We start from the raw sequence: 24339 nt of genomic DNA on the forward strand, positions 1-24339 counted from the left end.
AGTGAATTAGACACTGAATTCTGTCATAATCATTAAAATGAAACACTTAAACTATATCAATGTGTGTGTGATGATACGAGGTTTACTTTTTAAATTAAATTACTGAAATAAATCTACTAATTTCTAATTTATTGAGATGCACCTGTAAACACACACACACACACACACACACACACACACACACACATTATTGTAAAAACATAATAATCATCTCGGTCTCAGTATTTGTCAAAATACAACCTCGAATGAACAACATAACTTTTTTCACTGTGCCGTTATTTATACAGTAAAAGTTAAGATGAAAAGAACAGATCATGTGATCCTCCTTTAGCAGCAGATTGTGTGTGTGTGTGTGTGTGTGTGTGTGTGTGTGTGTGTATGCGCGCACCGGGGGAACATAATAACGAGTCTGTAAACTCATTCTGATCTCCTGACAGGTGACTAGCTCTCACCCAGGTAGGCCTTCTTCTGCATGGCGGTGACGGGACAGTCCTTATGGGCCAGGAGGAGCTCCTTCAGACGGGTCACCTCCCCTCTGAGCAGAGACACTTCATTCTGTCTCACACACACACGCTATTAAAGACACTACACACACAAATTATATTCTGACACAGTGTGTGTGTGTGTGTGTGTGTGTGTGTGTGTTACCGTGAGTGTGACATTAGCAGTAGAGAGTTCCTCTGCACGCTTCTCCAGGGCGTTGACCCACACTTTTCTTTTCTGCCTGCAGCGATATGCAGCCGCTCGGTTCCGCTCCAGAAAACGCCGCCTGCGCTCGTCAGGCTCGATGTCCGCCCCACGACGCCGACGCCCACCTCTCGGGGCCGCAGGGGACAGCTGGTGCAGTGAAAAAAAAAGAGAGAATTATAAATAAATCAATAAATGAATGAAGTGAGGCGTCAGTCACCAATCACACCACCGAGCGACAACTGAACGAGCTGCTCCAACACTCACTCACACACTGCTGTGGTGTCAGAGAAATAAAGTCCTCTCTGTTGTACAGGAAAACACGAGGACGGATGTTTCCATACACGTAGAAAGTCAATCTGACTGATTTGTAAACATTCCACAGGGTTTATGTTGGCAAGTCAGGTAGGACGTTTACTTTATACATGCGCAGTGTTGGGGAAGTTACACAAAAAAAACAATCTACTACAAACAACTCAATACTACTTTAAAACTGTAATTTGATTACATTACTGTTTATTAGATGTAAAAGGGTGATCACATTACTAATTATGTTACTTTCAAGTTACTAAACATCCGTCACTGTGTGCGTCTGTGATGGGCTGCGCCTCAACCTGTTGTCGCTCCTCGATCACTCCGTAGGCTCTCTAAGTTAAGTTAATAACTGTCACACACACACACAGTAATCAAATTAAACACATTTAAAATGTAATGCTTTATATTACTGCAATATCAGGAAAAGTAATTAGATTAGTTACACACAACTCTGTATATGACACAAGTTAATCTCTACAGTAAAGTTATTTTACTTATAATTCACTACATCACAGTTCCAGTGGGTCAGAAGGTCTCACACACACACACACACACACACACACACACACACACGCTCAGACTGTGCCTTTAAACAACACTGTAAAATTCCATCAAATGATGTCCTGGCTTCTAGAAGCTTCTGACAGCCTAATGGACATCATGTGAGTCAGTGGGATATGTCCCTGTGGACGTCTTTTAAAGCCAAGCTTCAAACACAGATGGCAAAATAAAAAAATTGAGTGAAGCCACAGAAACATTGTGGACGTCCACCAGCATCTTTGGAAACAGTTTCCAAATGCCTGAAGGTTCTACTTTCTTCTGTCCAAACAATACTAAAAGTAAACGAGTAAAAACACCACGGGACCACGCAGCCATCACACCGCCCATGAGGGAGACGCAGACTGAGACGAGTACTTTGGTATAAAAAGTACAAATCAATTCCAGAACATCAATGGAGCTGGTGAAGACACTGGAGATGAGAGACATAAAAGAATCTACATCCAGAGTAAAGCGAGACTGATGTCGATGTAACCTGGAAGGCTGTTCATCCACACAACACTGCCTCAACACTACCAGACTATGGGTCACAGATCCACATGGGGACAAATGGCTCACTCTTAGAGGAATGTCCACCAGTCTGGTGAAACAGAAAGTGAACCGTGTGGCTGTAATGACCACGAGGACAGTGGGTCCAAGCATACGTCCAAAGCTGAGGTAAAAGAGCTTAAGGACATGTACAGTATGTCAATGTCCCTCATTCCAGCAGAACTGTGGGCAAAACTGAAAAAGTGTGTGAGAGTCCTGACCCAGTTACACCAGTTCTACCAGGAGGACTGGGCCAAAATTCCAGCATCTTATTGTAAAAAGCCTGTTACAAGTTACAGACGATATTACCAAATACTAAGCGTCTGTAAACTTCTGACTCCATGGAGACGTGAGGAAGGAAAGAAAACGCTAAAATAAATCTCACTCTCTAGTTTTGTTCTGACATTTTACATTCTTACATAAAGCGGAGATTCAAACTAAAATAAGACGGAATGTTTAAAGGGGTTTGGATCAGATGACTGTTAACATATGGACAGGTGCGTATGGGGACAGGTGCGTATGGGGACAGGTGGGCAGGTGCGTATGGGGACAGGTGCGTATGGGGACAGGTGCGTATGGGGACAGGTGCGTATGGGGACAGGTGGACAGGTGCGTATGGGGACAGGTGGACAGGTGCGTATGGGGACAGGTGGACAGGTGCGTATGGGGACAGGTGCGTATGGGGACAGGTGCGTATGGGGACAGGTGCGTATGGGGACAGGTGCGTATGGGGACAGGTGGACAGGTGCGTATGGGGACAGGTGGACAGGTGCGTATGGGGACAGGTGGACAGGTGCGTATGGGGACAGGTGGACAGGTGCGTATGGGGACAGGTGGACAGGTGCGTATGAAGACAGGTGCGTATGAAGACAGGTGCGTATGGGGACAGGTGCGTATGAAGACAGGTGCGTATGAAGACAGGTGGACAGGTGGGTATGGGGACAGGGGGACAAATGGGCAAGTGGGCATGGGGACAGATAGGCACGTGGGTATGGGGACAGATAGGCACGTGGGTATGGGGACAGATAGGCACGTGGGTATGGGGACAGGTGGACAGCTGTACCTGTGGCTGTGCAGGTGACAGAGTCTCACTCGGTTCTGGTTTCTGGCTTGGTGTTGGTCCGCTAACACTCTGTGGTGACAGTGCCGCTTTCAGCCTCTAGAGGAGTGCGTGCACACACACACACACACACACACACACACACACACACACCTGAGAAGTTAAATCCTGCACTAATTAACAGCCTTTCCTGAATTGAAGTGGGCGTGGCAGAGCAGGGGAAGGGAACAGGTCCTCCAGGACCGGAGGTGGCAACCCCCGCAGTACATCATGTTATTATAAATAATGTATGGTCTGTGGAGTGGTGTGTGTGTGTGTGTGTGTGTGTGTGTGTGTGTGTGCGCGCACTTTTCTCACCATCTTGGCCTCACTATGAGAGTTGTATCCAGACGGAGAGGAGGAGCCACTGCTGCTTCCACCAATCGGAGGTCCGGGAATTCCAGGAATATTCGGCACTGGATTTGATGACCTGGCCACCTACACACACACACACTTAATCAGACTCAAAATACACATACAGGTAGGTAGGTGTGTGTGTGTGTGTGTGTGTGAGTGAGTGAGTGAGAGAGAGAGAGAGACACGCACCGATATGACAGACGTTTGTCCCGGACTGGGAAGTAGAGGGACGGTCTGCCCGTTAGGAAGTTGCATCATCATGGGAAAAGAAGCTGAGGGAGAACTGCAGAGAGAAGGAACTCCACCTAATTACCATATTCATATATAAATAATAAATGCTAATGAGATGTTAATGAGCATGTGGCTTACCTGAGTCTGTTGGAGGGCGGAGTCCGGGTAATGACGGACGTGGGCGAGGGCTGTGTGGGGTTTATAGAGTCGTACCCTAGATGTAGAGGGAGTGACCCGGGGCGTACGATGGTGGGTGTGGGCGTGGCACTTGCTGCTGCTGTCCTCGGAGGCACTTCCTGCTGACAAGAAAACAAAATGTTCTTGCTTACACGATATTTAATATCAACAAAGGGGCTTAATAGGCCACGCCCACTTTGTCAGAAACACTTACGTTGTTCGGATGGGGCGGAGCTAGTTCATAAACATACAACACACGGATCATGCTTTATAAGCAAGCAGCAGCTAATGACGCTTTAATTCAAGTGGATTTAAACAACATCACAACACACAGCTGACCTGTAGACGTTCCCACACCTGGGCCTCACCTTGTTCTTCCTGAGGGGGACAGGCTCCTGGACCAGCGTCTCCGAGTCCTTAGAGTCGGTCATGCTGGAGGCGGAGGAGGGACTGTCCGGAGGAGACGAGTCGATCTCTAGAGGGCCGTCTCGCTCCTTCATCTCAGACGGAGGAGCAGCAGAAAGCTGCACGAGAAAAAACAAAGACGTCACTCATCTGTATACAAAGGCAAGATCAATCCCAGAATTCAGTTTGATCGGACACAGCGTCAAGCCCCGCCCACAATTACTAAAGACAGCTACGACTTCTAATGATAACATAGTCTACAGCCACTGAAAAAAAAAAAAAAAAAAGAATTGTTGAATATTTAACAATGTGTAGGGAGGTTAAGCCCGCCCCTCTGGGACACAACGTCACCACGCCTTACAATAGGGACAGTGGAGTGATAGACATGCAAGTCCTTCTCAGTTCCAGGACGTGACACTAGAGACCTCAGTGTGGTGTGGTATCTCACCGTGCTTTTGGTTCTCCTCTCCTCCTCTTCCTGGGATTTACGGAGCTCTTGTTCAAAGGAACCGTCGAGTTCGCTGAATAACCCCACCTCCTCACAGTTCTTCAGAAAACGGGTGGGAGTCGGGGTCTGATCTGTAACACACACACGCACAGTAGGAGATGAGCTGGAATTCCTCCTGATCTGCTGATGGAGCTGTGTGTGGTATTAAATACAGTTATGATAAGGAGATGACCTCACACACCTGCGATAATCACCGTGTCGGTCCGAGTCTGTCCGAACTTCAGCGTCATCTCGTGTTTGTGTTTATGTACCGCCAGGTGATCTTCATTTGTAAACCGCTAACACAGACAGCAGGAATGTGTTAAAGAACATGAAGATCTCAGATTTAAAGGTTTATCCAGTAAAGTTGTGAATCTGACGCAGTGTGTCGAGTCGAATCAGTTTGATTATTGTGTGTTGTGACTTTCTATACATCCTTACAGATTTAAAGCATTAAAATGACAAAGTACCCATTACGCATTGGATTGGGGTGTTTTTCTTGTTTATTTCTTGAAATGTCAAACCTTATAGAACAGTTATAATACATATAATACATCTTAGTCCCCTGTTTTTTTTCCCTGCCAATTGTTTTTACCACATCCCAGTCCAGTAGGTGGCAATACTGCACAAACTGTAAATAAAGTAGAAGAATCAGCGATAATTTTGCAAAACGTGGACGACTGAAGCAGTTTTGCTTTTCTTTAGGAACTAAAGTGTACAGTGAAACCTCAGATTGCGAGTAACACAGTTTGCGAGTGTTCCACAAAGATTTTTGATAAATTTTGATTTGGAAAAAGAACAAGTCTTGTTTACGAGTACCGAGTATCATGTATCATGCATGAGTTTCTTGTTTTGATGCCGAGCGTCACGTGATCACAACTGAGCCAACGTTTTTTCTCTCTCTTGTGCTACGGAATTGTAGGTAATCATCTCCCCTGCTGTATGCACGTCTCTTACTAGTATAATCAACATCCATGCTTGCGTGTACTGCTTACTATAACACTGTGACCACGTGTGTGTGTGTGTAAAACATATTTTATTTTGTGCCTGTATGCGTGTGTGTACAGCGTGTTTAAAGCAAAAGCAAGTCTCATTAGAGAGGTTAAAGATCCATTTTCTCTCTTTGTATCAGCCTGCAGTTTGTCATTTAACAAACTTTGCCACACACACCCCTCCTCTCGCCTTCACGCACACACCCCTCCTCCCCTCGCTTTCTCTCTCTCTCTCTCTCTCTCTCTCTCTCACACACACACACACACACTCTCTCTCTCTCTCTCTCTCTCTCTGCTCTACACAGAAACACTGCTTTGCGCACGATTTTTTTAAAGGTAAAGTGCAGGTTAATTTATTTTATTTTTACTTTATATTTAGTATTAATTATTTGTATGTATTAACTTTTTGGGGCTGTGGAACGAATAATTTGATTTTCCATTATTTCTGATGAGAATTAATTCGATTTGGTTTACGCGTATTTTACCTGAACAAGTAAAAAAAAATTACTCATAAATTCAGGTCTGATCAATAAAAGGTAAATTTATCTTCATTATTGATTAAACCAAACTGCATCTTTAGCCACACCAGAGTGTATCTTTGCAGAAGGTCTCACCTGGCCACACCCGGGGGCGGAGCACACGAAAGGTCGATCATCGCCCATTTTATGTCCGACAGCTCCGGGCGTCACGCCAGCACCACCATCCAGAAGGTGAAGGAGGTACACACAGGGGGAACCAGAACACTTCAGGAAACACTTTTCTGAGGAAATGACACACACACATTATATATACATGAATCAGAAACTGAACTGCCTGTGTATATATACACATACATACATACACAGGATTTTACAGTAACCGCAGTGAGCACTGTGGAGAACACACAACTACACTGATGGTGGTGATGATGACACCTCGCTCACAGACGCACTGACTGTGCTGTAGCACTTGAACACAATATAATTTTATTAACAAGCAGTTTATATATACACACACACACACACACACAAATGTGTATACCTGTATACAAGGGAGAGGGGCATGTACTCTCTCTCTCTTTCTCCCTGTCAATCACAGCAGGACGAGCCAATCATGAGCTGTCGCTCAAAAAGCTTCATGGGCCGAGTCTGATTCACTCTAGTCGATTCAGAGTCGAATCACTTCCTCACTGTAATAAGTTTGATTTGAAACATAACCGTGATAAAATGTATACTAATATTCATTCAATAATCAGAATATATATTATATTCTGATTATTGCAGTCGTTTTGTCTTTGAACCGTGAGCTGTATAACAATGTTTGAAACAATAACACACAGCTCTCTAACAGCCCGCTGTTTTTGCGTTATGAAGCTTGCCCTGAGATCGACCTCACACACTCGTTAAAGTGCTCTGATGTCATCCGTTACTGCGCGACGTCATCCCAGATGCCAGGATGGCTAGCTAACATACGCTACTTTTTTTCCGAATCATGTGATTTTCAGAAACACAGTGAAACAGAGTTTAAAGAGACACATTCCTCCTTTTAGCACTGAACCCCTACTGACAATAAAATGAGATGTGTGTTATTAACACAGTGCTACGTTATTGTTTCAGATGATCATCTGATCCTGTGTGTCTGTGTATATTTGTATTGAATTTGCCATTGTCTGATTGGTGGATTTTAGGCGTGTCACAGGAGCAAGAAGCTACAACAGGAGCAAGAAGCTCAACTCAGAACTGGCAGATTGTTTACCACAAAACAACAACGTGTCTGTCGCTCTGCAGCGTTACACCATCACGCAACTAAAACCTCATCCTAGTGTCTGTAGCGGGCGTACTGTTTAAAGACTTTAAACACCTCACATACCTGCTGTATTTAATAGGATTTACTCATTTATACACACTGCATGGCCTAAAAATAGTCATACACTAAGATTTAATTCAGTTGCTTTTAGCTTTAATTACACACTTTGTGGTGTCCAGTTCATGTGTGTAAATGATTCCTGATGCTCCCAAAACCACTCACTCACACTCCGAGTCCTGGAACACACTCCGTCCCATCAGGGAACTGAACCTGATTCAGTACATTCAGGAGGTCAGCTGACTTCATTTTATTGCCCCATAATGTTCCTGAGTAACTGATCAACCCCAGATCATAACACTGTCTCCAGAGGCTTGTACAGTGGACACTATGCAGGATGGGAGCATCGCTTCATGTCCTTCCCTTCTCACCCTGACACGCCCATCACTCTGGAATAGGATCAGTCTGGACTCATCAGGTCACATGACCTTTCTCTTCATCACTCCAGAGTCTAATCTTTATACCAGTCTCACTAACAAGTGGTTTTCTTATAGACACAGAGCTGTTTAGTCCCAGGTCTATCTCAGTGGTTAAGGCATTGGACTACGGTTCGGAAGATCCCAGGTTCAAACCCCACAACCACCAGGTTGCCACTGTTGGGCCCTTGAGCCCTTAACCCTCAACTGCTCAGAGTGTAATAAGATTTTTAAAAAAATGTAAGTCGCTCTGGATAAGAGTGTCTGCCAAATGCCTAAATGTGATTTCTCATCACACTGTGTGTGTGTGTGTGTGTGTGTGTGTAAGTAAATGCTCTGACGTTCACCATTAAACACAGGTTTCTCCACCAGGTGTTTAAGTGATCAGTGTTGAAAGGGGCTCAGCGCTCTCCCCTCAGGGTGTGTTTAACCCAGGGTGTGTTTAACCCAGGTCCAGTCATTTCAGATCTCTTTAGTTGTTGTCTTTGCTTGATGAAGCCCAATACTGAAACACTGACTCGTTTCAAGTTTAATATTCGCTTGATGTCAGTAACAAAGTCTAAAAAGATTTAAAATGAGAATCAGATTTCAGAAAAGTGTATCAGGATCTTTAGTATGAACTGTTGTGTGTGTGTGTGTGTGTGTGTGTGTGTGTGGTGATGCAGAGACTCAGTGCTACACCTCTCCTGTGTCTCAGTGTTTACTGTGTGTGTGTGTGTGTGTGTGTGTTAGGATGCTACACTGAGGTAATCACACACTTGTGCTCCGTACATGATGATGAGGAACATTATGATTATATTATTATGAAATAAAATAAACCTTCGTTACTCAGATGATGGAGGATGAGGCGTGAGTGCGCATGCGCGCTGTGAGGACAGCCTGACACATCTGCTAGCGCTCGCGGGGCTAACTCCGCTAACACACACACACACACACACACACACACACACCGCTTTACCACGGACAATACTCCACACTAATCTATACTAATCAATACTATCGCTGAGGCGATCCCCGGGGTCTGTCCAGGCTAGCTAGCGTTAGCATTCGCTTCTGAGGTAATGTAGGTGGAGAGAGCTAACAGATGAAGCTAATGCTAAGGCTAACACACAGCTCGGGGTGTGTGTGTGTGTGGTGTAAACACTCGTGCTTAGACCGAAACCAAACCCGCTGGTTTATACGAATCAAAATAAATACCGAAGTGTCGCGCGCTGGCGTTAGCAACACCGGGGGTCTCGCGCAGTGTCGGTGTTTACTCACTCACCCGCTCCTCCCTCGCGCGCACTCTCTCTCTCTCTGCCTTCAGCAAGTCCCTCAGCCCGAGACCTGCGCGTTATCGCGATATTATGAGGCAGCACGAGATTTAAAATGACGCAACGGTGACGTCCGGACCCGGAAGTGGTGAAGAGCTGATGAAGTTCTTGTGTTTCGATTATTTTATTGAAGTCATGATACAAACAATCTGACACTGTAACAGTCAGGAATTAAAATAATTCAAACTAAACTAGGCACATAAGTCATAAGTTTCTGTGGGGATTAACACAAGTTTACAGTTTCTCTTTTTTTTACTACAAGGGGATGGAGGATAAATATTCCATAATACATTTCATAATTACTTAGTTTTATTAATGTACACTTTATAACAAAACACCCCACTTTCTTGTATTTAAAAATGAAGTTATGAGACACTTAGTTTATAAAAAAACTCCAAAGCTGTTGGAACGTTACATTTACTGTACGTCAGTCATCTGGGACACCATTAAGACCACACTGGTGTTCTTTTAATCCACTGATCACGTTCTCCTCCCTGACCATGTTGTTTGGATTGTTATTGTTCTTAGCAAAATCGAAAAAAAAAAAAAAAAACATTTTTAACGAGATGGCCTTTCACCTATGACGACACAAGAATAGCACTTGGGCCCTAATCAACAAATAAAGAAATATAAACTGTAATAAGACTATTTACAACCAAATGTAAAGTTTAAAATGTAAAGCGTCATACCCATTTCTTGTTTTTTTTCCCCTGTAACTATAGCACTATCTAAATAAAAATGTAGTACTATAAAAGCACTACATAAAATAAAAACTAAAAGTGCAGCCTTAAAAAAAAAAAATCATTAAAATCAATAGCAAATTATGAAAGAATTAGCAGAGTATATTTTGAACAAAATCTATTTGATATAACATGTAAAAAAATTATCATTAAAAAGTTATTAAAAATAAAATAAAGGGAAAAACATGTAAACTGAAATTCTTAGGTGCGAGTTCTGTTGGAGTTTAAAATAAATGATCAAATCTGTTTAAGCATTAACTAAAATACACCAAACACAGTAAGTTCACACAATATAATTATCTATAGAAACTCTTCTAGTCAAAATCTTAGTTTAATCAGAAAAATAGTTTCATTAGAAAAATCCTCTGATTGTGAAGAGAGACCTCCGGCTGAGATCAGATCAGAAGAACTGTTAAATTAATTAAATAGTTAAATTAATACAGTTGAATGATTGGTACAATGCTCAAGAAAAAAAACAAACAACTCATTTTTATCATTTACTTCGTTTTATTTATTTTTTTTAAACACTTGATCATGTTATACAGGCCGTAAATCTTTCTGACAAGTTGCGCTTCACTCTTCAGACACTCGCGCTTAGGCTCCCTGTGAAACCTTAGAGCGCAAGGACGACTCGAAAAGTACTCGAAAGACAAGAAGGAAGAAAAATATTCTAGCAATCCTGCTACTAGAAATATCTAAATAAACATTAACAAGAAGAAACACCCAGAAAAAAAGTAATGTGATCTGATTTACACCACAGTCCGTTCATCATCAGCCCAGAGAACATTAATCATTAGGGAAAAAAAAATTATCTCGCCTTTATAAGTGGCACAATGTCGACATCATCAGTCACTAGAGGAAGAATAAACATGAGTGCAGTGTGAGACAGGAGTAAACACAAATAAATACGAACACTATGCAGATAAACAGAAGCGCTGGGACACAAGGTTCAGCGTCATTTAAACACCATACACACAACAGTTCGATATCAAGTGCTTAATGAGGGTCAGAGGTCAGAGGGCTATGGGGGTAAAGGAACATCTCTGCAGTGACAGGGTTTCCTGAGGTTGTCTCTCTGCTGATCGGACTTTGGTCTGGATCTGGTTATGATGAGAAAGATCAGGACACTCAACACACCAAATCCACATGTGTGTGGGTGGGCGTGCTCTCTCTCACACACACACACACACACACTTTAAATCATGATCCAGAAAATTCACGGATTCATGTGATAAAACATTAACATTTAAATAAAAAGAAAAATGGATTCGGAGTCCGAATCACTCAAATGATTCAAAAATTCACACAAATAAATCAATTACATCATTATACGTATTATACACACACTGTATACATTTAACACACATACACACACTTAAACCTTCCAGGACACATTATTTTACAGCAGAGGAGGGATGAAAAGACGAAAGCAGAAAGACGAGGGGCAGACAGCTGGTAACAGTGACATCAATTAATTAAGCGCATCATTGTTTGGACATTAAAGGAGAAGACAGATTTCACCTCCATTTAAACATTTAGCTTCAGAAGCTAGACACAGCTACGATCTAAATTATTTAATTAATTAATTAATTATGCACACCATAACTTTTGTGCAATAAGGTAAAAAAAAATTATATATATAAAAAAAAAATTCTGACAATCGAATTGATGTGCATTTTAACTAGTTAGCTTCAGAAGCTACATATAAGCTACTGGTGTTCCTGACTGGTGGGGCCACGCCCACCCAAACATGGAGCAATGTTAACCTAAACCTTAAATCGGAGTGGTTTTACACACGACTGTAAATACGGTGATGTATTTATGACACGTGGCCCTGACGCTGGTCGCTCATTTTAACGTGACGAGAGGATGAGGCTGCGTATTCACGCCTGTAACGTGCTACACTCCTCTCTGTACTCCTGAGCGTTCCCTAAAAGTGCAGCAGGAACGTTTTAAAACCAGGTCATGTGACTTCTGAATAAACGTGCATGAAAAACATGTTCACGCCTGACGCAGGAAACAGTAGTTACGTGTTCCCTCAAAACATAAAAAAAATAACAGGAACCTGAACTCATGTTACTCACAATAACAAATAAAGCATACCATAGCCCCGCCTCCTCGTTTCCTATTGGCTTGTGAGTTCACAGGTCACTCGGTTAAAGCTATGAGGTCAAGGTTAAGCGCTGTCGTGTCTCGTCACGTCCTTGCCGCTTTACTGAGCGTCTTGTACGCTCGAGCTTTCAGACCGTTGCCATAGCAACAAACCACAAGTGCACAGCATTAATGTTGGCATCCAGAGTTTTTTGTTTTAACTATAAGTTCTTGAAAGAGAATCAGTTTAAAGCTTAGTGTCTTATTCTGAAGAGAACCGAAACACGTCTGGAGCCGAACTCCATTAACGTGACCACGCCTTTACACACACAGCTTTAAGGCTCCTGAGGGTCACGTGTCATCGTTATCTTCCGATATTTTGCGCGTGTGTATACGGTTGGTTCCACCTATACATCAGCACAGTAGCGCGTCCAGGCGTAGTGCAGTTTTATATATTATTTATATTTTTATATTCAATATGATTTACAGACTCAGACTCTTTACATCAGGCGTCTCCGCGTCACTTGGGCGACCTCGGCGGGATGTTCTGTTCTTTCCCGCTGCGTCTGTTGTAGACCGTATGAGGAGAGCGTCGTCCTTGAGGGGGCCGTCTCTGCTGTTCTCTGAGCTTAAACCCCGCCCCCTTGGTGGCACCACCACGGCGGTACTGATCACGCGGCGACCTCCCCTCGCTTGCCTTCTCGGCAGGACGGCTCGCCTCAGGATCCGCCTTGTTCGCTCTGAGCTCGCGGAGCGGCTGGCTGGCGGTGGGCGGAGACTGGGCGGGGTCAGGATCGGGGCCGGGGCTCGGACAGGCCGCAGGCACGATCGGAGGAGGGTCTTTACGAGGTTTCTGACACACCTCGGCGTAGCTTAGTTTCCGAGGCTCCTGCAGTTAACGGCAATGATATAAAGTTAGGGCACGAAAATAAGCCCCGCCCCATTACTTATCAACCAATCACTGACCAGCATTTCAGCTACTGTTTAACAGGTTGAGAGAAATATTACAGCTTAGACTTTCCTAATGAAGAGTTATACCTGTACAGATGTGCTGGGGGGGGCGGAACGTGTGGGTCTGTGGGCGGAGTCAGAGCCAGGCTGAACTGCAGCAGTGATGATGGGAGCAGGACTGAGGATGGGCGTGGCGTTGGGCGGGGTCTGAGGCTCATCTGGGGTCTTCACCTGAGCTGAAAGACTGAACAGCAAGATTTCAATAAGTTTACTGATGACATCATCGCTACATGATGTCACAGACCCACATCCTGTCTGTTTGTTCACGTCCTGCTTTCAGACTGTACACATTAAAGTGGTTCTAAACACACACACACCTGGACCCAGGCGTGTCCTGAGGTGCAGGTGTGAAGGTGGGTGTGGCAGGAACAGATGATGTCACTTCCTCCCGAGCAGATGGGGAATCTTTACTCACTTCTTGTTTACTGCTGTCGAACTACAACACACAAACACAAACACATTAAATTGCAGAACAAACCCAGTGTATTACACCCTGGCACTGCTGATCTCTGATTGGTGGTGTTTAATTTTCTGTCTCAGCAGCGGTGTGTGTTTACTCCGCCCACCTTGTCCCTGCTCACGCCCTTCACCACATCAGCCATGCGATTCTCTAGAATTCTCTCTGTAGAAGTGGACACGCCCCCAGGCAGCGGCCCGGCCACGCCCCCAGGCAGAGGGGGAAAGTTACAGGTCTCAAGCTCAAACTTGGGAGGCGGGGTTTTGACCTCATGCGATGGGAGGGGCTTCTACACAGGGAGGATGTAACAAGTTAAAGCTTAAATAAATTGACACACACCTTTTCATTTATTTATTGTTAAAGTGACTTGTGGGAATTACCGCTCGCTCCTCGTCCCTCCTGCGTCTCAGGCCACGGTAACTCCCTCTCCTTACACACACACACACACACACACACACACACACACACACACACACACACACACACACACACACAGAGAGTCTGTTATATTAAAGTTTGTGGAGATGATGTTATTAACAGTGTGCATGTTCTGTGCGTCCGACCCTCAGATCTCATAATCTTACCGCTCATTGGGACAGAAGTGGGAGGGGCTTAGAGAAAAGAAGGATAGAAAAATAAAGAAAAGAAGAAAGAAAGAAGGCCACACCCCCGTCTCCTGGACTTCCCTCTATGCGCTGTGTTCTCTCATCACTGGGTCAGACATTGGAGCGAAATCTCCGCTCTTATCTTTTTTAAAAAAAATTTAACTCTAGACCTGAACGTTTCCAAAATTGTTTTCGCTTTTCACCAACATTCCCACTTTTGTCCTGAAGGTATTCATACCTTTCCCAGAATTTTTTTCTAGTACACAAATTTTCCCTCTACACACTTCACCCCAGACAGTGTAAACTTCAAGTCATACTAATGTTTGTACAGTGTGTGTGTGTGTGTGTGTGTGTGTGTGTGAGGACTGACCTGGCCCTGCTGCTGCCTGGGTCATTGAGTGTGTTCTCACTGGGAGACAGCGGAGAGTCAGAGGAAGTGATCAGGTCAGAACCGAGGGTCCGGTCTGGCTGAGAAGCGTCGGCGCGGAACAGCGGCTTAACGTGGCTCCTACACACACACACACACACACCACTCTAGCATTCTTTAACAGGAAACTCATCAGTCCAAACCAAAACCGCACAAGAAAAGGGACAAAGCCCCGCTCTGAGCTCGGGTCGAAATAAAGATACAGTATAGAATACACAACTAGGGCTGAAACGATTCCTCAAGTAATTTGATTACAAAAAATGATCGAGGCAAAATCTTCTGCCTTCTGCTTCCGGATGCAAGCCGCCACTAAACACCGCTGAAGAAGCAGCGCTTACGTCACCCACAAAGCGGAAGGAGACGCAAACAATTAGCTGTGTAGGAGCGTTCTATTGCGGCTGCAAAATGGAAATGAGCGATAAAAATATTAGTCAAAGCCAAAGAAAAGAACTTTTAGTCCTGAAAGTTAAGTTGCACAACTTAATGTTATTTAGGGCTGCACGATATAAGGAAAATATGCAATATTGTTGTTAAATATTGAGAACAATATTTCTTGCGATATAAGATTTCCCTAGAGAAATGCATTTTTTATTATTATAATTGGGTATTTCTTAAAAATCATTTATATATGTAATGATCATACAAAAAATAAACAGGTAATAGATATTCATCTGATGTAATTAAATCTAATTCAGGCTAAAAAGAAACTATATGTCTAGGAAGTTACAAATATTTAGACCTCAAAACACTATGAATGACATAAAACCCTCAGCAGATATTCTGACTTCTGGTTTGCTGTTACCATAGACCTGCCAACACAATATGAATTACTTTCAAACGTTTTTATTTAGCATTTAGCAAAAGAGCATCTTTTAAACAAAATACTTTCTTTGGCTTGCCTGTTTTTTTTTAAAAAAAATATTATTAAACAAAAATTAAATAAGAAAATATTATGAAGTATAAAGATACAAGTATAAAGATAGTAAGGGCCCATCTGATTGATCAAATTTGGACACAAATAAAATTTATGTGCCAAGCATTTATCGCAACTCTTTGCGATACACATATCGTGTATACCATTATCGCAATAACGATAATTTTTCAATATATCGTGCAGCCCTAATGTTTTTGTATAATTATTTATTTTGATGTTTGCCTTATTTTTTTTAAAGTCACTTGAAATACCTTTTTTTAGTTTTTGCATCTGAGAAAAGGCTTTAAAATAAGAATGTATTTCACTGTAATGCACTAAATTCATCTCAGTCAACTTTAAGCTGTTCCCTGTATTGTGAATAATGACGATGTTTATTTTTGATAAATGCTGTATGCATTTAAAAAATAAAAAGTTGATTTTTCTAAAAAGAAAAGCAATTAATTTTTGTTTCTCTTATATATTTTACACTGCTGTTTAATTAAGCAAAAGTACATTTTATCTGATTACTCGATTAATCGTTCAAATTTTTGGTAGAATACTCGATTACTAAAATATTCGATAGCTACAGCCCTATACACAACGTTTTTTATATCGTCAAAGAAACCGGGGGGGAAAAAAGCAAATCATTAAAACGTGTGCTTAGCGCAGGTTCACTTCACATCCTGCTTATTAACCCCGCCCCCACAATTTGACAGACAGTTCAGACACTCTAAAGCCCCTCTCACTCACCTGAATCATCATCGTCCTCCTCTCCTCCATCTCCTGGACATTTAAACTTTTTTTCTTAAGCCATTTTTAACTTGTTTGAACTCAGACTTTCACACTCCGCCCCCTCAACACTCTCACTGTTCTACACAATTCTCTCTTTTCTAGAACATTAACTCATAGAAATGAAGGTCTGTGTGGTGATTCACCAACGCACTGACCATAAATGTACTTTCCCTTAGTAATTAATTTACTGTTTAACTATTTGCAATACTGAGGTGGCTATATGTTGCAATTCCTCCATAAACCTGCAGATGGTGATCAACTATTCACACAGGAGCAAGTTATTTTCTAGTTTATTTAAACCTGCAACAGAATCCAAAAAAAAAAAAAAAAAAAAAATAGTGAACTGGAATAATTATAAAATATGATGATCAGAAATAAAATCAGCATGGGTATGATGACATCGTATCGAGTCGCACCGGTGATTCCAGGTCCTAACACCTAAACTTTAACATTTTAAAACCAGACACTTCCTAGACTTTTAAACCCCTTATGCAACACTTTCTGGACTTGCACACATCTCCCCCAGAAAACCTCCTGGACAAAGACCTTCCAGAGCCTTCCACTCTTTTGAAACACTTTGCCAGTGCAATACATGTAGAAAGGACCTGAAGGAGAACCCTGAGGGACGCCGTACTGCATGGATTTAAGGTTCTCTACTAGAAACTTGAGGCCAGTGAAATCTAAACCAAGCAGTAAGATGTCTGTCTCAACGGCCTACATATACAGTACTCTCGACAACATGAGCTGTGTGTTCTTAGTATGTTTATCAATTACATTTAAGTATATATACATGGGAGTTTCGGGGGCCAAATGATACAATATCACAATCCTTTTCTGTGGAGTAAATTTGTATTGATGTTCTGTAAGGATCACTATTTTATAAATATTCTGTCTTTAAGGTTATTGTTTTTTTTGGTTACAATCCTAAACAAACTTCAGAAATAATTTCGCTCTGACCTCACAGGACGCAGTGCTGAATGCCAATGGTTTCAATGTGCACCACCTATAAGATTATAGAGGAACTGCAGCATTCTACCACCTCAAACACAACATGAATTAAAAAACTGTTTTATGAAATTAATTTTGGAGTCAGAACCATACATGCTTACAACCAACATGCTATAATGCGTGTGTCTGAAGTGTCCCATCCGCCTTTGTTGGGATTTACGTACCGGTTGCGAGGGAAGTGTCGCGTGATCCCGACAGGAGACGAGCCACTCTTGTAACTTCCTGCTCCGTTAAAACCATTAAAGGTACCGTTGGGAAATGGAGCCTAGAAGAGAGAGACACACACGCATACACACGTCACATTCAGGGACTTGCTGATCTTAATCTCCTGTCAGGCGCACAGACCCTCAGATCTCATAATCTCACCACTCACAGGGACGGAGATAGAGGAGAAGAACTTTCAGGAAAGAGTGCAAAAGAAAAAAAGAACAGAAAGAGAGAGAATTTCCAAAAGTCCTTACCCCTCCCTCCATATCCCTCTTATGCGCTTTAGTTTCTCATCACTGGGTCTTACACAACATAAAAAGTGGGTGGAATGACACAAACACACACCTGAGTGGTTGTTGTATCAAGGTTCTGATTTCCTCTCACACACGCTCGAGGGTAATCGGCTTCGCAAATAAAAGTGTGTAAGACACTAAATAACCCTCACACTTATTTAACCTGTATTCATTTTGTCCCGTTACTACTTCCCACCTTCTTGACAAAAATCAAAAACTTAAAAAATGTTTTATATACAACTCCTTTAGGATGTAATTTACAAACAGCAGAGGTCCTAAAACGGAACCCTGTGGAACACAGAAGGCAGAAGGTGGACGTTAAGTCACAAAAATTAGGGTGGAGGGATTAAATACTACTACTACTAATAATAAATTTAATTCAAAAGAAAAAAAAAACATTCAGGTTCTTTCACAAAGATAAGATATTTGGACTTCGCCCGCTCGAGTCACTTCATTACCCGCCCGGTGTTTAGGAGGCCATCTAGTGACCGCCGTAACCCACTACCACCCACTGTAGTTACCATGTCATCAATGACTTCGTCACACACCCGTTCCCTTACCAGCGGCGTTTCGAAGTACGGTGCAGGCGACGTGCTCCAGGAGGGGGGGAGGTGGCTGTAGAGTGGGTACTGCTGAGGCTGGAACACTTGCTGCAGGTAGAGTGGAGACGCGTACTGAGACTGAGCGCCCCCAGTGTACACACCCGAATCCACACCACCGTAACCGGTCTTAGCAAAGTGTGTGCTTATGGCCTTAATACGAGCCTAGAGGTGGGGGGGAAAGCACAGAAATGTCATTATTACACAAGTTATATACAAGGAGGTGTGCGTGTGTGTGGATTGTGATGTGTTTCTGCCCTGCTCCCCCTCAGATCTCATAATCTCACGGTCATTAGGGCAGAACACGACTGCACCGAGGGGGAGGGGGACGAGGGACATAGGGGGAGGGAGAAGAAAGGAGAGAGAGAAAGAGAATAGAGGAGAGAATCCCCCCCCACAGCAGCAGTGGGTCTGGATCCTTCCAAGCGCGATACTGATCATCACCGGGGCAGGAACACCAGGGCAAAAACACGCCAACAATAACCACCACCCCCTCCCCTCTACACAAAGGAGGGGTAACAAACTGACTCACCGTGTCAACAGCACTGATTCATGGGTAGTCTGTGTGATTTTCATGCAGTGTGAGTCTTAATGCGACTAAACAATACTGATGCGTCTCATAAGCAGCTGCATTCAAGTATTACTATAAACACTGATGCTTATTTTAATAAAATTTGAGTCTTGTATAAAAAAAAAAATTCTCTCATCTTCACAATCTTCTACTCCAGGCCAGGAGGTGGCAATATTGCACCAACTGCTAATCAACTCAGAAGAAAAAGCAGCTCTGCCTCTTAAGGTGCAGTTATGTAATGTTTTTGCTTCATATACAACTTGAAATACTTGTTAACAAAAAGGTGACAAATGTTAGGATTACATACATTTCCTTTTAAGGGAAAAAAGGGAAGGTTGGGGTGGGGATACACCACAACACAGCTGTTCTTCTTTAGGTGATAGGACAGCTGCAAGTCCATGCATGCAGGGACAAAACTAGTGGTCAATTATTCACCCCTAAAGTCCCCCCCAGCCCCTCCCCCACTGATCTGAACTCACCATTATGGGTTTGTCCTGAAACGTCTTCACTTCCTCCCGCAAATACCTGTAGGCCTGCAGGGAAACGGGGAGCACAGGGGTTACACAACAGACACATCACAGTCAGTCTAGTGTGCTTGAGTGTGTGCGCGCGTTGTACCTGTTGAGCGTCAGTATCAGACTGGAAGGTGATGTACCAGTTGTTATTGTGTGCAAATTCCACACTGATGACCTGAGGACACTTCTCGCTCTTAAACAGAGCCTCCACCTCCTGTAACACACACACGAGGCATGAAATGGCATCTAAAGCCTGTCGAAGACTGGTGAGAACAGGCGCATGTGCCTTAAGACTGCCCAGTGTGTGTGTATGTGTGTGTCTGCCCTCACCTGCACAGGTGTGCTCTCAGGAACCTCTCTGAGGATGATGATGCAGCGCTTGTGATTGGGCCGAACCTTCTCGCCTTTCTCGTCCACCTGGACCAGGGGGGACGCTGTGGGGGGACAGAGGGGTTACAGGGGACAGAGCTTGAGCGGTGTGATCCACAGCACGTGAAGGTTAAGAACAGGAGGTGAAACGAGACAGGGGTGCGTACCTCTCAGCACCTCCACGACCAGGTTCAGGTCAGAGGTCAGGAGCTTCACGGCCTCCATGTTGGCGACGGTCCATACGGGGACGAACTGATCACTGTCCATCTGAGAGAGCAGGTACAGGTCCTTCGACAAGTTCTCTCTAAACACACAGACTAACATTACTGAGGCGTTTTTGTTGAATCTTCAGATGATAAGATATTGCTGTGTAACTCCGCCCCCAGAAAAAGCATAAGCCCCTCCTCCTTTCCTTAAAAGGCAGTGCTTACATTTAGGTATTAAATATATACTTATATTTTGGCAGACGCTCTTATCCAGAGCGACTTACATGTGTTTTTATCTCATTACACATCTGATCAGTTGAGGGTTAAGGGCCGCGCTCAAGGGCCCAACAGTGGCAACTTGGGGGTTGTGGGGTTTGAACCTGGGATCTTCTGAACCGTAGTCCAATGCCTTAACCACTGAGCTAGTGCTTGAGTTAAGCGCATTAACGTGTCTTACTGCAGTATAACTGACCCCAGTAGGGAGCGCTAACTAATACACACCACTGCTTTAACTTGTGTGAGGACCTTTTGTGAGTGTGTGAGAGTTACCTGGAGAAGCAGAACTCCAGCTGTTTCTTAAGGGACTCCCTCAGATTCTCCTCAGACATCTCTTCACCCACTATACACACATATACACACACTTATAATAACAGTTGCAGTGTGAGTGTGTGTGTAAAGTCCACAGTTGCATGAAGTATGCAAGTAAGCTGTGTGTGTGTGTGTGTGTGTGTGTGTGGAACACAGACCTGGTTGGTACGCAGTGTACTCCAAATCTGCCAGGTCAAGGCCGTTCAGCAGGGCGGGGTCTATGTGAGGGGCGGAGTCTCCACACACAGCACTGTTGTCTTTAGATCCTGCGGAGAAAAACAGCGTTTCCACACAGGTTCTGGAACATTCTGGGGAATTAAAGGCCTGTCCACATGAAGACGCGTTTCGCTGTATACGTATATAAAAATTTTTTCGTATTGGCGTTTCGTCCACACGGATCCGGCGTTTTAGGAGACTGAAACCGCTAATTTTTTTTAAACCGGGTCCCAAAGTAGATAAATCTGAAAACGGCGTCCTTGCGGGTTCATGTGTACAGCCAATCCGTATATTTTGTGAAACGATTATGTCATCACATCACGTGTCTGCTGCGTCACACGTAACAGCAACAACAATAATGGCGGACTACATGATTGTGTTCGTGTTGCTACGAAGCCTACTAGCTTTATTACAGCTAAATCTATTGCTTCTATGCAACTGTTATGAGCAACAAGCGATAATGGACAACACCATCTTGGTTCGTATACAGCGCGAAGGTTATGCGCATGCTCAAAGTCTTCTTCTCTGTGTATAGTGTATCTCTATGGCAGAATTACAGCGCCCCATACTGGTCTGGCATATATACTACACTGTTTTCAGTGGTTTCGTGCGTAAGCAGGTATTTCTTGAGACAACGCCCTGTTTTTATGCAATTCTTTTTAGAACGAGGAAAAAAAATGATCGGATAGGGAACGCACCGGTTTCGTGTGGACCAAGTCTTAGACAGTTTCATCTCACTGCGAACAGGTAAGGCTGGTGGGTGGAGCTTCATGCACTAAACACGCACAGTATCCGCGCGGTGACCAATCAGAGCAAGGCGAAACGATGATGTAACATTAATAAGGTAATAAATTACAATCAACCCCTTTTCTTCTAAAGATCACCACATAAACCTGATGGAGCGTGATCACGGTGTACATGAGTGCCTGGTGTCTTACCGCCCAAGTGTTCGGAGGGGACGTGGTCTCCCTGCGGCCAATCAGGAGTCTCTGTGGCCTCCTCGCTGCTCTGGGAGAGAGGAGCCGACGTCTCCTGCCACACCTTGGCGTTAGGGTTCAGAGTGGTTCCCTTTGTGGTCACCTAAACACACAGGTGGAGTCACGTCAGCCAATCACACAGCAGCCTTAAAGTCATGTGACCTCTACTGGAGATTTCTGGAGCGGGTTTTAGATAGACAGTCTCTGACTCACTCACACACCCTTATATAAAATACGGACTTGTGGATCTCTAAATACACCGAGAAAAAGTTTGTGCCCTCTCCTGACATGAGCTTCACCTAACACACACCACTCAGCTCCACTCAGGTTGCAGCAGGGGTACACACACACACACACCAGCTCTGACAGGTGACTTCACTCCTGAGCTCACGTGTGGTTAGGGGTCGTCTGGAAAACTCCTGAAATATGGACTTTTATACAACATAATAAATAATCCAGAACTTTCTCTTTTACACACACACACACACACACACACACACGCCAATGCTGGAGAGGCAAACGTTAATGTCCAACCCTAACACACACACAAACGGTTTAAAACAACTAACCTTGAGCATTAGACATGCAAAAAGCACGCGCTTATCATCTCACACCGACACTATCATTATTATTATTATTATTATAAACAAATAGTTTAATCCTGATTAATATTAACAGGTGTAGGATTTAGCACATTAGTGTTTTATATATTTATGCTGAATGCAATGACTATTATTTTCTACAGCGCGTACTTATTTTATTGTTGTTGTTTTTTATATATAAACCCGTTTGGTTCTTTAAATAACCAAACCGTGTGACCCCGGGGCGCGCGCCATGCTGCCCCTGAGCGCGTGCACAGCTAGCTCCCGGTCACGTGGCCGGCTAGTTCTGCTAACGATTCAAAATCACACGGCTTGAAAAAAAAAAAAAAAAACTTCCTCAGGTAAAACAATAAACACACACCCGCGCTGCGAGACATTTAATTCCCCCTTATCACCAGAGGATTGATTGATTTATTTTAACGAGGATTAAAGTTTAAACTCGCGGCCTCGACACCGCAGCACGCGCGCGGACACACACACACACACACACACACACACTCACCTCCACAAACAGCAGCATGATACTTTTATTTTCTCTTCACAGTCACTAAACTCCGGCTGATTTTCACCTCACAGATATAAATCCAGATTCGACACGTTTACTGACAGAAACACACACACCAGAGGAAGTGAAGCCGCACGCGAGCGCAAAGTTCAACGCTTAGGAGTCCTCGCGCATGGGGTCCAAGTGCCGGTGAGGCGCTCTGATTGGCCAGCGCAACTGTCAATCAGCGCGTTTACGCTCCGCCTTCCGATTGTGGCGTTCCAGCTTGCCCGAACGCAGGCAACGTCACACAATCGGTGCGATCTGATTGGTCCTCCGCCACGTCCGGCGGGTTTTCCCGGAAGTGAGAGTGAGCACATGGCGAGAACGCAGCCGGTCTTTTTACTTTTAACACAAAAAATTTAATCCCAAAAACACGATCCTTTAAAACACACGTGAGTTTTATTTACACTTTGTGGTGATCGTGATTATGATGTAAATGTTTCAGCGAACAAGTCTTAAACTCGGACCTAACCGGAAACACACACACGTGTGCCCTTTATCGTGTCCTCTAGCAACAAGTCGCGGCCCAAAAAGCATCTGGTCCTCACTGACACTCGAGATAAACAGGCCTGACCAATCAGAGCTCTCCGCGTGTTTATACCATCAGCATTATTCTACAAACAAACAAAAACATGATAAACACGTCATTAAAGCACTTTTTGTAAGTCGCTCTGGATAAGATCGTCTGCCAAATGCCTAAATGTAAATGTGACGATGTGTTGCTTTTTTGTTGCTAAAACATTGGGGACTCAGTGGTAGGTTCATCTCCTGCCACGCAGAAGGGCCGGGTTCGAGTCCCACCCGATGTCCAAACCCCAGCCCAGGGAGGGAGGTGTCAGGAAGGGCGTCGGGCGTAAAACTGTGCCAAAGGGGGCAGCCGAAAAAACTAAGACTAGAACTCATATCCTGATAAAACAGAAGTTCTAGTCATAGGACCACAAGCAGCTAGAAGTAAGCTTTCTGATCACACTGTAACTTTAGATGGCCTTTCTGTTACATCAAGTACAACAGTAAAAGACCTCAGTGTGATTATTGATTCAAGCCTTTCATTTGAAGCACATGTAGATAATATTACCAGGATAGCATTCTTTCATCTCAGAAATATTGCCAAGATAAGAAATATATTGTCACTAAACGATGCAGAAAAACTAGTTCATGCTTTTATCACGTCTAGGTTGGACTATTGTAATGCCTTACT

General features: G+C 43.7%; 2 protein-coding genes across 7 annotated transcripts in view; both read right to left on the reverse strand.

Annotated features, from left to right (window-relative positions):
• atf7b (activating transcription factor 7b) overlaps positions 1-9414 on the reverse strand; it is a 10937-nt gene extending 1523 nt beyond the window's left edge. The window contains exons 1-11 of one of the 6 annotated variants that reach the window (XR_008360788.1): positions 9359-9414; positions 6451-6596; positions 5047-5143; positions 4806-4936; positions 4321-4476; positions 3914-4074; positions 3734-3827; positions 3506-3625; positions 3152-3247; positions 649-837; positions 389-555 (exon numbers count right to left, since the gene is read on the reverse strand). Coding sequence is in view for 5 of the 6 variants with exons in the window: in XM_053497874.1 (XP_053353849.1) it covers positions 453-555; positions 649-837; positions 3152-3247; positions 3506-3625; positions 3734-3827; positions 3914-4074; positions 4321-4476; positions 4806-4936; positions 5047-5143; positions 6451-6498 (1195 nt within the window). In the remaining variant the exon portion in view is untranslated. Of the gene's footprint in view, positions 1-388; positions 556-648; positions 838-3151; positions 3248-3505; positions 3626-3733; positions 3828-3913; positions 4075-4320; positions 4477-4805; positions 4937-5046; positions 5144-6450; positions 6597-9291 lie in introns of all 6 variants that reach the window. The other 5 variants (XM_053497876.1, XM_053497874.1, XM_053497875.1 and 2 more) reach the window with 5 other exon arrangements.
• A 1239-nt stretch (positions 9415-10653) lies between these two features.
• Positions 10654-23254, reverse strand: larp4ab (La ribonucleoprotein 4Ab). The gene is made up of 16 exons (XM_053497865.1): positions 23097-23254; positions 21954-22095; positions 20958-21065; positions 20761-20830; positions 20173-20309; positions 19967-20070; positions 19740-19850; positions 19601-19654; positions 18512-18715; positions 17616-17716; positions 14682-14819; positions 14087-14135; positions 13816-13995; positions 13567-13685; positions 13277-13433; positions 10654-13127 (listed from the first exon to the last, which is right to left on the reverse strand). The coding sequence occupies exons 1-16, from the start codon at positions 23112-23114 to the stop codon at positions 12759-12761; spliced, it is 2061 nt and encodes a 686-aa protein (XP_053353840.1). The 5' UTR covers positions 23115-23254; the 3' UTR covers positions 10654-12758.
• Positions 23255-24339: the final 1085 nt, after the last annotated feature.

This window comes from Clarias gariepinus, chromosome 6, assembly GCF_024256425.1.
Source record: "Clarias gariepinus isolate MV-2021 ecotype Netherlands chromosome 6, CGAR_prim_01v2, whole genome shotgun sequence".
Lineage (NCBI taxonomy): Eukaryota > Metazoa > Chordata > Actinopteri > Siluriformes > Clariidae > Clarias > Clarias gariepinus.